Source organism: Corvus brachyrhynchos, unplaced genomic scaffold (assembly GCF_000691975.1).
Source record: "Corvus brachyrhynchos isolate BGI_N302 unplaced genomic scaffold, ASM69197v1 scaffold94, whole genome shotgun sequence".
Lineage (NCBI taxonomy): Eukaryota > Metazoa > Chordata > Aves > Passeriformes > Corvidae > Corvus > Corvus brachyrhynchos.
Window position 1 is genome coordinate 10848214 of NW_008238330.1, and position 13127 is coordinate 10861340.

At 39.4% G+C, this 13127-nt stretch overlaps 1 protein-coding gene across 3 annotated transcripts in view; it reads right to left on the reverse strand.

Annotated features, from left to right (window-relative positions):
• Nucleotides 1-13127, reverse strand: part of DNAJC13 (DnaJ heat shock protein family (Hsp40) member C13) — a 49752-nt gene that overhangs the window by 9019 nt on the left and 27606 nt on the right. For all 3 annotated transcript variants that reach the window (XR_001862108.1, XM_008633907.2, XM_008633908.2), the window contains 16 exons: nt 12906-13107; nt 12128-12243; nt 11211-11289; nt 10496-10631; nt 9213-9397; nt 7692-7766; nt 7379-7498; nt 5937-6116; nt 5434-5601; nt 4708-4821; nt 4256-4372; nt 3549-3726; nt 2405-2496; nt 1418-1517; nt 468-542; nt 194-306 (listed from right to left, as the gene is read on the reverse strand). Coding sequence is in view for 2 of the 3 variants with exons in the window: in XM_008633907.2 (XP_008632129.1) it covers nt 194-306; nt 468-542; nt 1418-1517; nt 2405-2496; nt 3549-3726; nt 4256-4372; nt 4708-4821; nt 5434-5601; nt 5937-6116; nt 7379-7498; nt 7692-7766; nt 9213-9397; nt 10496-10631; nt 11211-11289; nt 12128-12243; nt 12906-13107 (2050 nt within the window). In the remaining variant the exon portion in view is untranslated. The remainder of the gene's footprint in view (nt 1-193; nt 307-467; nt 543-1417; nt 1518-2404; nt 2497-3548; nt 3727-4255; nt 4373-4707; nt 4822-5433; nt 5602-5936; nt 6117-7378; nt 7499-7691; nt 7767-9212; nt 9398-10495; nt 10632-11210; nt 11290-12127; nt 12244-12905; nt 13108-13127) is intronic.

Below are 13127 nucleotides of genomic sequence, written 5' to 3' on the forward strand. Positions count from 1 at the left end.
ATACAGCAACTTCCAGAAGTCTGCTCACAGATTAAAAGCTAATTTATTTTGAAAAAGCCTGATTGCTCTTACATGGATATTACATCTGATTACATGGATATTTCAGACACAGAAGAGGATTTTTTTGCTCATCTTTAGAGAGATGCAGGTACTACCAACAACGAGTTCCAACATGAGCTGTTAAGATTCTTACCTTTGGACCCACCAGCTTATCTGCAGTCATTTTGGCAAAAAGTTCTGCTGTTTGAGCTCGGACCTGTGGATGAGTTGAGTTGCAAAACATATCTAGTAAGTAGATTAAAGCACCTGTAACAGAGAGATAGGAAGCACTCAATTGGTTTTTTTTCTGGTCACAAGTAGTAGAAATTCTCCAATTCCATACTGATTATTCTAAAGGGAAGAGTGGCCACTCCATGCACTTTAGGTCCATTGTTGGAGAAACATTTGCTTTCAGTGTAATAATGTACCTTTTGCCATGGCCTCTTTAATTATTTTTGTGCTAGATGTCAAAGCATACAGAGTTTCAAGGACAAGCTGCCGACCTGTCAAAATAAAAAACATGAAGAACTTTGTGTCACAGAGAATGAATAAAGATAAATGTAACTGATCTTAACAGAAAACTGTATCAAATGTGCAATAAAGCTTAGGACAATTTCAAGCTTAGGGACTTCTGGCTAAACTACATTAGTTAAGGAATGTCAATCAATCACACATTTTAGTACAGCATAACTTCTTAATTAGATGCTAATTAGCTAAACTCCCAGGAATAATTTGTCAATTGAACACTACACAATTCAGAAGTAGTCAGTATCTGCAATTCATACGTTTCAGGTCACACATTTAAGACAAAAAACTGGTCACACACACAACATTTTTGTAAATCATCCTTGTTAGCTTTGGATATGATAGTCACTAATAATTAAATCAGTAAACAGAATAGAAGTGACTTAGCTGCATATCATAGGGCCTGTGTGATGACAAAGCTGGTCTAAATTTTGCATTTTTTTTAAAAAACAACCTATTTCTAGTCCTGCTTCCTGTCATCTTTAAAAAAATGGTGATTCCTGTTTGGTACCTCTGCTTTTCTTATCTGGCAGGGGAATAGCTGATAGCTGAAGAGTGTTATACACTAGAACTGGGCATAGAAACACCGTGTTTCACTGAGGATGTATTGCAGTACTGTTTTCACTGCTCTCAATAGCTGAGCAACTGGAATGGAGCACAGCAACAGCTGGGAAACCTGAGGAAAGCTTTGTTCTTACTGTAGTTTTTCTTCATAATCCAGCTCTCTATTCTATAAAGCTAACAAGACCGTTTTAACTTAAAACTCAGTGCTAAGCTCAGCCAGCTGCATTCTTATAAATTTCTGAGTTAGAAACTCTTTGCCTTGCAAGATGGAGGATCCTATGGTACATACTTGAAGGTAAGGAATGCAGGAGTGCCAGTAAGTTAGCAAGAACCATGGCCTCAGCAATGTTGTTAACACATTCTTGATTACTTGTTACTATGTTCACTACCTGCAAAAAATAAGAAACAGCACTTGATTACATTCCAGCTATGAAGACACTTTTCAGAAAACACAGTGTATGAAGTCAGCCACCTCACTGGCCAATAGAGCTGATATTTACATTTATTCCTGCCACCAAACTGTTTTGTCTCTTCAGAAAAGAAGGATGCAAAAGACACAGGCACAATGTTTCCTCCAAGGAGAAACTGACACCTTGGAACCTTCATCTTAATATTTTTTAGATGTTACTCTTAACAGCTACACAATCAAGTTTGTTTATGGTGATTATGTAAAGCATCCAGACAGGAAGGTGTTGGCATTTTTGGCAACAAACGGGACGGGCAGCCTGGACAGGCGCTCCAGGAGCCTTTTATTATTTTATTCCGTTATCAGTCTCACATACCGAATTGAGACAGAGATGGTACAGAGCTCACACCGTCACAGGCATCCAAAGACTTCCTTGTTACAGAGCATGCTTAAAAGCTTTTTAGCCAATCAGCATGCTTCTAAAAGTTACAGACAACTGTCTTAACCAATCCCCAGTCAGCGCACATACCTCTGCTATGCACAATGCTGGCTTGTTATGCCTTAACGTAACAATACACAATATTTCACTCTAAGGCTTAAACTTATCTATCTTGCTAAGCATATTTTTTGCAACTCCAAAATCTATCTAGGCCAAACCTAGAAACTCTAACCATTGTTTTTAATGCCCTTGTTTGCTGTTAATTGTATCTTCAAGTTTTTGCAGCTAAAGCTGATGCCTAAACTCTTCTGCTTTATTCCTGAAAACTGCTTTTTTCTCACACCTAAAACTCTTTCACCTTTTGTGTTTCCCCACAGGAGGTTGGGAGTTTGTGGGGGTTGGTTTGTTTTTTGGTTGGTTGGGTTTTTTACCTCCAGAGCCAACTGCTGCACCACACCAGCTCCATGAACACGCAGCAGGGAGAATATCAACTTAAAGTGCCCTATGCATTCACACTCAGAACCTGCAAGAGACCAAATAAGTTACTCTTCATGCTAGCCAAAGCATGCACTGAAGGCTGTCCCAAGCCCACATCTCATTATACAGACAGGTGTTAAAGACTACACAGCTGTATGTAGTCTGCCACAGTAGTTGTGACAGCTCGTACAGGACAGCACCTGCTACAGAGTTAGAAAATTATGAACTCCTCTATTAATCTAGCTTCCACAGAATTTCAGGTCAACAATACTTCAAAAACAGAGGGTAACTCCCCTCTCTAAGGAGAGTAACTGATGTAGTTCTTGGACTACCTAGTTACTTGCATTCTTACAAAACAACTGAACAAATTCCATAATTTTATTTATCATTGATCATCAATACCTCCTGTCTTCAAATACACTTGCCCTTTCAGAATGTCCCAGCTCAGAGCAGGGTTGCTTTCTCCAGCAGGAACAGCTGCCTTCAGGATTATAATTGCATACACAGAGAACATCCTAACCAGCTATTATTAGATGCCACAATAGTAACTTGGTTTGCTTTTAGAAGTAGCATATAATACAGTAGGAAAACATCCTAATCATTTGTCTCAGGCTTTTCCAGTCTATACATTGATGTCTGCTCATAAAACTGCTGGTATTAGCTGCCCACTCTCAAAAGCATCTTCTCCTCTTGTTTTACTGAGGCCCTAACACAGGTGCCACTTACACACAGTACTCAGTTCAAGGAATAAGGTAATTTAAAAATCAGTTGAAGATTCTTTGAAGGATTACAGAAAGTTTCTTTCAAGAGGTTTAAGTCTTCCTAGCAACAGCAGGATTGAATTAGAGTTAAAATCTAATGATTCAGAGATGAGAACAGATAAGGCTTGAACTTAACCTAAAATTTTGCTGCATCTACTGACAATGCTCTCCAGGTAAGGAAAAAACCAGCAAGCTTATATGGCTTACCAGCAATGTTAAAGTCTGTTAGCCAGCAAAACAAGCTTCCTTCTCACTGGAAGATAAAGACTACAGAGATCCACAGTTTTTAAGGTTGTCCACAGAAGAGTATACTGGGGAAGTTCAGTTTAAAGCCTACCTGGACTGTGCTTTATGACGTTTCTCAGAGCCTCCAGGGCCATTTCAACTCTCCGTAAGCGATCTCCGTGTTGGTTGGACTCCACTTTCCCAGTCTGAGTTATTGCCATTAGTGTATGAAGGTACTGTGCTTGTGAGCCTATGTAATCCAAGAGGCTTGCAGCAAATGCTTTAGGAAGCTTTGAAGTAGAGATAAGAGCATTTTTAGCTGTGTGATGCAACAGTACCCACAACAGAACAAAATGTATCCATGTAACTTCTACATATCACATATTCCTTTCTTCCAGACAGGCAACATTTCTCTATGATCACTGTAACATCTGGATCACATTAACCCTCTTTCTGTCTAAACATAGACTTAAAAAGCTGCCACTACTCCAACAGGTGTGTTTGCCCATATATATCGATTGATTGTAAAGCCAGTAGGCAGAACCACCACCTCCTGGAACTACTGAATCAACTCAAGTCCCTGCATTACAAGGTGGTAGAGAGAAGTCACCAAGACAGCTGAAGCAGCACACCTTATGACAGACTTGTTCTTTTAATTTATTCTGCTCCAGTGAAGAGCTTTCTCATAACACGCTGATCTTGAAGGAAATTTCCATACGATTCTGTATTTTCTCCATTCTGTTTGCACTGACAGATAAACATGAAGAAGTAGCATTCCAAACACTGGTTTCAACAGGAAGATTTTTAGCTACATCTCACCTCTAGTTGGAAGGTAGGGACCTCATTGTAGACTCTAACAAAAATCTCTCCCACAATAAGTTCCTTTGCATGGTCACTGAAGACAAAGTCAGATCCATAGCTCTTGTCACAATCACCCTTTAAGCAGAGATAAACAGCACAAGCTCAGACAGAAAATAATCTCATAGAAGGTGTAAAGCTATAATCTGATAATGAAACAGGCAATACTTGAACAGAAAACTTAATGCTTCAGCAAGTCAGAAGCTCAGACTGAAACATAACATGAAATGAACAAGCAAAATCTTAGGGTTTTTGTTTTCTTTCAAAAACTACAGAATGAAGAAAGTGACTTAGGAGTAGTCAACAATGGATACTTATATTAGCCATACAATTGCATCCCAAGCAGATATAAGAAAACATGGAACAGTTTTTTAAAAAAATAGTAGTTGGATTTAAAGTAAAGAGTATCTTACTCTCTTAATCATGCTTTCTTGTTGAGATTCCAAAAACTCAAGTAATTCAGCTCGTGTCCCATTGTTCCAGATCAAGTAGGGGTTCTCTGTGTTACTGTTAAGCATCTTCAGAGTCTAAGAAAAGGAATTTACATGATGAAACACATGTACAACAGTTTTGGATCATTATGCACAGTAATCAGCATGTTTCATAGTACTAGTCAATCCAATGTCATTAACAGCTACACCAATTACACAAGTAAGTTTGAAGTGTGAAATTTCCAATATTGGAAAAACAGTATGTGCAAGTTACATGGTACAGTACAATCTGCATTTTCGTTTTCTCTTTATTTTGCTCTGAGACACACTTACTTCAGATTCTCCATCCACTTTTGACAGTGAGCAGCAACTACCTGCAGTACCTCTTTATACATGACTTCCTTGGCACCACTTTTGAAGAGTTAAGTTTAACCTTTGCTCTCCATCATCATTATATCCTTAAGCCTTGAACTATTAACTTTTTTGTTCCTATACTTGTTCTGCAAATATTATTCTATGAGGCACTGTTCCTGTCCGTAGTGTTTGAGGCTGAAGCAGTTTGTTTTCCCTGCAGTTACCTCAACTGCAAAGAAAAATCACACTGCTGTTCTCAGTATCAAGTTGGTCTAAGAGAGTTCAGTGTTTTAGAAGCAATTAGGTACTCCTTTCATAAATCACTACAGAAAGTTTTGGCCAACAGCAGCTCACCTCGGTAGGACTGACCACAGCAAGTTTTCTTGCAATGTAGGGTGTCAACATTCCAGCCAAGCTCTTCCTGATCGTTGGGTTTTCAGGAGTAGCTTGTTCATCAGAAAGATACCCTCCAAGGCGACTCAAGGCCAGGAGACTGAGCTTAGCAAGGCTATTTGCTACCTCCTGAAAAATATAGAGACAATTTGAGGAAACCTAGAGCTTTCTTACGATAGCAAAAATTTACTTTTATACTGTTTGCTATAGATTAGAAGTCTCTTGCATTAAGCCTATTAGAAACCATAGGTTTTGGCAGCTTTAACATTTGAACTCTTTAAAAAAACCAAAAAACCAAAACTCAGAGTATATACCACTACACAAAAAGTCCCTTCCAAAACTCTCTGTTAATGTTACTCTTCATGCAATTCAATAATTCTAACAAATATTTGAATACACTTGGCCTGTTAGTAAGAGATGGCAAACAACAGCTACTGGTTGTTGAAACACCTTGGTAACATTACCTGGTGGTTTGAATCTTCACTTTTCTGAATCCCACTCTCCTCCAATGTATAGTCATAGTTGAAGAGGTAACCCAGTAAGTACCAGAGAACACCAGCTTGGAACAAATGTGTCTGTAGCCAGTAATCTAAGGCAAAGGAGCTAACACACTCTACTCCTAAAGCAGCTACTCGTGGTATGGTCTGAGGGGGGAAAAAAAGAAGTTTGCCTTAGTACCTGTAACCAAAGAATAGCAACTGGCTTCCTTACCAAAGACTTAAAAGCCAAAACTTGCTAATTCTGCAGTACTGTCTAAGCAGCACAGAGATGAAAACTGAAGTAGACATAACTTCTGCAGCTGAAGTATTTGGTAACCAACAACATGGCTAATTAGTCAGCATTTTTCAAAGGGAAGAGTACTTGAATAGTTATTTCATATAATTAGAAAGAAGCACTGATGAACTGCTGGAAAAACAATTCAAAACTGCAGCAGAGATTCCCAGGTGAGTTTTTTATGGCAATACATGTGTCCTGCAGGGACTAAAGAACGCACAAGCATATATAGTCAATTACTAGAATCTAGTTTTAGTCTCCTGTTTTCATACACTCCACATGAAAAGTTCAAGACAAGCCTTCCTCTCTTAATTCAGACAAAATTCAGCATTTTTATAACATGAGGCAAGTTCAAAAGAGCTAAATGTCAAGAAAACTTCTTGAATACTGTTCCCAGAGTTTATGCTGACTTAAGAGTCTGTTTATGAAAGATCTAGTTGTAGTACTTTAATCTGCTGATTCAGTACACTAAGCCAAGCTACTAGACAAGTCAGTTAAATGGCAGAAATAGCTGAATCTTTAAAGTGGCTGCAGTTTATATCTGCTAAATGGATTCAAACACAAGTGTTGAAACAAGGCAGTTGAATTCTGTATCTCATGATTGGCTGGGATCTTACAGAAGGGTTTGACCAGTCACTGCAGCTATGAGGAAAGGCTAAGAGAATTTTGTTTGTTCAGCCTGTAAAAAAGAAGGCTTCAAGGTCACCTCATTGTGGCCTTCAAGTACCTGAAGGGTGCCTACACAAAAGGAGGAGAGGGACTATTTACAAGCATATGGAGTGACAGGACAAGGGGAAAAGGCTTCAAACAGAGAAAGTAAGTTTAGATCAAATGTTAGGAAGATAATCTTTACTGTGAAGGTGGTGAGGCACTGAAACAGGGTGCCCAGAGAAACTGTGGATGCCCCATCACTGGAAGTCTTCCAGGCCAGGTTAGATGGGGGTCTGGGCAACCTAGTCAAGTGAAAAGTGTCCCTGCCCATGGCAGGGGGTTTGGAATTAGATGAACTTAAGGTCTCTTCCAACACAAACCAGTCTATGATTCTGATTGTCTTACCTGCCCTAAAAGCAGAATATTCCCCTACACATTTAACAGTTAAACACCCATTTAGACAAGGAAAAGGAGCACTCACCTTGCCATAGTACAGTAGTCTACAGAGGTCCTTAATTATGTTAGGCATTTCCGTAATCTTCTCTCTGCATTCCTCAAACTGAGCTGCTACACTGTAACACTTACTAATGTATCCACATACCTACAAAACACAATATTTTATTGCTTCCAAGTGGAAGAAAAATGCATGTTCACAATTGTATTTTTAATATATACACTACTAGATCAATGTTTTTATTATATATATGCACATTTGTGTTTATTACCATATTATACATATACATACACCATGCAGTCTTCTGAGAAGACAGTTAAAGGTGCTGCTTTAAACTCACCTGTACAGATATATCATCTGGCTTGCTAGAACGAGTCAGGACTGCTACACAACGATTAAATGCTTCTTGCAATACCTGTGAGGATCAGATGATGCACAAGTTCAGTCACAACAAAAACAGATAAAGGCCAGCAAAAACAAAACATTAGCTGGTAAAGTCATTTTTAATGGCTGAAGGGAAACATTTGACAAAAATCTGCTGCTTGCTTAAATGGTTTGTAGTGCAAAATTCCTTGCAAGTACTAGTAACCTTTGATGCTTAAGAGTTGACAGCCTTCTCACATGTGAGCTCATACCCCAGTCAGCATGCAGATGACACTAAGTTGTGTGGGACTATGGATTTTCTGGAGGGCAGGAAGGCTCTTCAGAGGGATCTGGACAGGCTGGACCAATGGGCCAAGGCCAACTGTACGAGGTTCAACAAAGGCAAGTGCCAGGTCCTGCCCTTGGGTCACAACAACCCCATGCCACACTATGGGCTGGGGGAAGAGTGGCTGGAGAGCTGCTGAGCAGAAAAGGACCTGGGGCTGCTGGTCAACAGCAGCTGAACATGAGCCAGTGTGTGCCCAGGAGGCCAAGAAGGCCAATGGCATCCTGGCCTGTATCAGCAATGGTGTGGCCAGCAGGACCAGGGCAGTGATTGTCCCCCTGGTACTCAGCACTGGTGAGGCTGCACCTTGAACCCTGTATTCATTTTTGGGGGCCTCCCTACAAGAAAGACACTGAGGTGCTGGAGTGGGTCCAGAGAAGGGCAACAGAGCTGGGGAAGGTTCTGGAGTACAAGCCTGATAAGGAGCAGCTGGGGAGTTGGGGTTGTTCAGCCTTGAGAAAAGGAGGCTCAGGAGAGACCTTATCGCTCTCTTACAAGCACCTGAAAAGAGGCTGTAGCAAGGTGGGGATTAGTCTCTCCTCCCAAGAAACAAGAGACAGGAGAAGAGGAAATCGCCTCATGTTGTGCCAGGGAAGGTTTAGATTAGATATTAGGAGGAATATCTTCACTGAAAGGGCGGTCAAGCACTGGAACAGGCTGCCCAGGGAGGTGACTGAGTTGCCATCCTGAAGGTATTTAAAGAGACATGTAGATGTGATTTAGTGGGACTTGTCAGTGTTGGGACTAACAGTTGGACTCCATGATCTTCAAGGTCTTTTACAATCTAAATGGTTCTAATATTGTAACACGTGCAATGAAAAGGCCCCCTGCTCAAGTGACTTGTTCACATTTATCTATTCTGTTACATTGGAATTGCAGAAGTTTCAGCAGTTTTGTAAAGGAGTAGAGAGACCTCGTATGTAGCCTGCTTACTCACAGTTCAACAGACAAGCCTAGGTCCAGAAAAGGGTATACTCTGCAAGATGTTTCTCCTACTGTATCCAGAATATCTGAGGTGTTAAGAACAGATATCTCAAGACCAAAAGTGATTCTCAATCACATCTGATTTCCTACGCACTGAGGATGTAAGATTTCTAGCTATGGAATAGTTAGACTAAAAGCATGCATTTCAACATATTTTTTTACATTTACCTCAATTCCACTTTCTCTCCTAAGTTCTTCTGCATTTAATGCTGAACAACTGACAGTATGAAAAGCAAGTTCTGTAGCAGCAGGCAACAGCGGAGATTCTTTGGAAAACAAAAGGTCATCTGATGTTTCAATGGTAATGGTCTTTATCAGCATAGGATAGCCTGCATACTTGTAAGGTTTCAAATCTGAAAGAGGAAAAAAAGTCCAAGTTTATGTATATGCAGAGTCTAAGCAATTTAAGCCACCACAAAATTATCAGTAGAAGATATATCAGATATATAAGGACTAGGAGTCCAAGAAAGCCAACACCTGGGAAATCTGGAGCAAGACTGAGCAGTCAACACAATCTGACTCCTCATCACATTAGAACTGTTCAGGCTAGAAGCTAACAGAGCTTCACAGAAAACTCATTTAAGATCAAAAAGACTTATATCCAGCTCAGTAAGCCCCCAAAGCTCAGAGCCTTCCAATGATGTTTGTCTCTCCCCAGAGAAAAACAAGTATAGCTTGGTCTATGCCTTAGGCCAGGATTGACTAACAATAACCCTATAGGGAACTTGTCCAGTTTGACACAACAATTTTAAGTTTTAAATTGTATTTTTCATTCCTGCAGAGTTCAGCAGTGCTAAAGAATAACTTCATTTTTCATATAGAGCCAACTGCAAATCAACCCGCTTAAGTCTATACCAATGCTGTCCCTAGCCCCTGACAGAACTAACAGCACTATGGCTGCATGTGAGGTTCTTAGTTTACCATTATAATGTAACACCGCAGCAAAACACTGTTGGCTCTGCAAGCCTTGGACATGGCAGCAGCTGCCAGCCTGGGACTGTAGATGGAGCCAAGTGTTAGGGTGCTCTAGCCATCCCTCTTTCCCAATTGAGCAATGTTGCAGCACACTCACCCGAGGACTCTAACACTGATCAAAATCTCTGCAAGAATGGCTCACTGTTAACAGTCTGATGAGCGTAACCTCATGTATAACCAGCATCTTGGTGACTGAGTACTAGTGAGGATTATTCTGCAGAGATGGAGTTCTCCATACGGAGGAAGATTCAAACTGATTAGTATCAGAGCAGAGCACTTCAAAGACCTATTTCATGCTGTTTTGAATTAAGTTTTACTGCAGAATAATTTATTTAATGGAAGAAAAAGCCCTATTTGAAGCTGTGGCACGTCAGAAACCAGATCAACAGAGCACAGACTCAAGAAGAGAGAAGATCAAAGCTGACCAAAATGACCACTAAAGAAATGAATACAAAGCACTTAGGCAGCAGGCTTACCTTCCTTATGCCTGTTGAAGAGGATGCTTTGAGTTTTCAAGATCAAAATTATGTTTTCTGGATCTGGCCCATCTATCACCTTGGCAGACTTTGTGCATAGAAACTCATATGCTTTATTAACTTTTTCAAACATATCCTGCAAAAAAGGAGGAACAGTTGTAAGAGTTGTTAAGAACCCTCTGAACTACTGGAGCATCAGTTTAGATGCAGGTAAAATAAAGCATTTCAGGTTACAAGCAAGAGCACTAGTTTTGTTGCCTCACTGCACTTCATCAAATATTCCAAGCAACACTTGTTCATAGATCAGTTTTCTTTTGTCTCCCGAACTCTGCCCTATGCAAGAGACAAACTAAGTCAATCATACTATGACAAAAGCAGTAAGTACAGCTGGATTGTGAGAATGGGCAGAGGATGCAGTCTGTCTTTGAAAGGGAACAAACAGCTTATTTAGGTCCTGTGTAGCTCTTCAAACAAGACCATTTATGAGATGTGAGTCTGATCTGACTACACCAGTTTACTGTAGAAACCCTAAATCCTTGAATGACATTAGTTAAATTATTAATCTGTAGCATTAATCTGTGTTTTAGCATTCACCTAGGGCATAGCTTTTAAAAGGAAGAAAGAAAATTTAGGTGTGCATTTCAAAACTCTTAATATATGTAATAGCTGAATTTTTCCCCATTTTATTAACACCATAAATTTGTGCTGTACATACCCTGCCTTCTGGATTCTTGTCCGGGTGATATTTTTGAGCCAGCCTGAAATAAGCTTTCCTGATCTTGCTTTCATCATTTCTACAACAAAACAAGTTCCATCAATTACACTGAATAACAAAAAACAAAAATAACCACAGCAAAGCCAGCCTGGGTTCTGACAACAGTACTAACAGTAACTGCAATTGAGTGAAAACTACAAGCTCTCCTATTTCCATTTTAAAACCCCGCTTCATCATTCCCACTAAATGGGGGAGTAATCATGTGTTCACAATAGGAAGAAATTTTAGAGGTGGAAAGTATTTTAATATCTCTTGTACGTAATATATTAACCAGAAAGCGCAAAAAATCCCTGAATATTTTAAATGAAGAACCTAAATGAGCTACAAGTGTTAAAAGTTAGTATTTCACAATTTGTAATAAATGCACTGTTCTTGAAGGATAAACCCGAACTGCTGTTGGTTTACTTCTAGAGACCTGAAGTCAGAAACCAGTGTCGAGACAGAAGGAAAAAATTCTAAGGATATAATCATTAAGAAAAAGGGCAATATATGAGAGGGAGAAGGATGATTAGAAAGAAAAGCTTCACTTTGAACATATTCAAGTTCTGCCATATTCTTTGCTCACTATGGTTGAGTCTAAAGCTTGTACTCTAAAACAGCAGAGCTGAAAGCATTCTCTTCCCTATTTTCAGCTTATCTAAACACTTCTACAATTATTCTCTCAAACACTGTAATTGTATTTCCAAGCTTTGTTTCTTTTTAGCAAGGCAGTCTTCCACTTTGAAAGAAGAACGTGCCACACGTGACTGACCTGGTACCATTAACTCGTGCCAAGTACTGAGATAAGAAACTTCAGTTTGGTCAGTGCATGGAGTTTATATAAAGTAGTTACACAAGTTTAAATCCTGAAAACTTACTGGCCTTGTCCTCTGGGTAGGTTAAGAACTTCATAGGCATCATCTATTGACATGGTAGGTGGCTTCTTCTCCACCTCCTTCTTCCAAGCTTCTAGGGTATCTTTCAACAGTTTAACCTGAATAATTACAATTTATTAGCGTTTCATTTATGCTGACACGAGTACACAACTTTTAATAAAATGCTGTTTTATTCATGAATCCTGTACTTTATTCAAGATAAAAGCACCTTAAGATTAAAAGGACTATTTAAGAGTCACACTAGAAGATGGAGAATCACTTAAATAAGATGAAGTTCCCGTCTTGATACTGTAAAAACTGCAAAGCTGCATAAATAAAATAGCTGCTTAGACAGATCTAGTCAACAGACTTGTACCAAAAATATTTCATCACTTCAGTTAAAATACTGACATTAGCTTAGTTTCTTGTGCAGCATGGACAACTAAGAACCCCAAAAGTCATGATTCCCATTTCCCTACCGTCCCCTGCCCCCCAAAAAGGTTCACTGAAAACACTCTGAAGTTTCTTGGATGCCTTATTTTGCTATTTAAGTAGTCACCACAAGAAGGATATACTTATGGGGTTGCTATATGGAAAGAACACTATGCTGCTTCAAGATAAAGTAGGGTTTAATGTACTTACCTGTGGACTAAAATTCATGATAAAGAGGTTACTTGCAACAAACCTAGCATTTGATTTCGTTAGTATCTTAGGACTTCTTGTTAACTTTTAGGACTGAAAGATCAAGAAATAAATGAATCCTAAAATACTTCTTACTTACTGGATCTTTAATTGGCCAGTCTGGAAATCTGAATGTATCACAAAGATGTTTGAGGTAATAAATGTTACAGAACAGCTCATTTTCCAGTTGTGGATAGTTGATAACCGGGATGGGACAGTATTGGTAGAGGGCTCTTGTATTGCTTTGAAGACGAGGGGTGAAGTCAGCAAGATGAGCAGCAATCTTCTCTATCATAAGACGCCTAAAAGTTGCAAAGTTTAG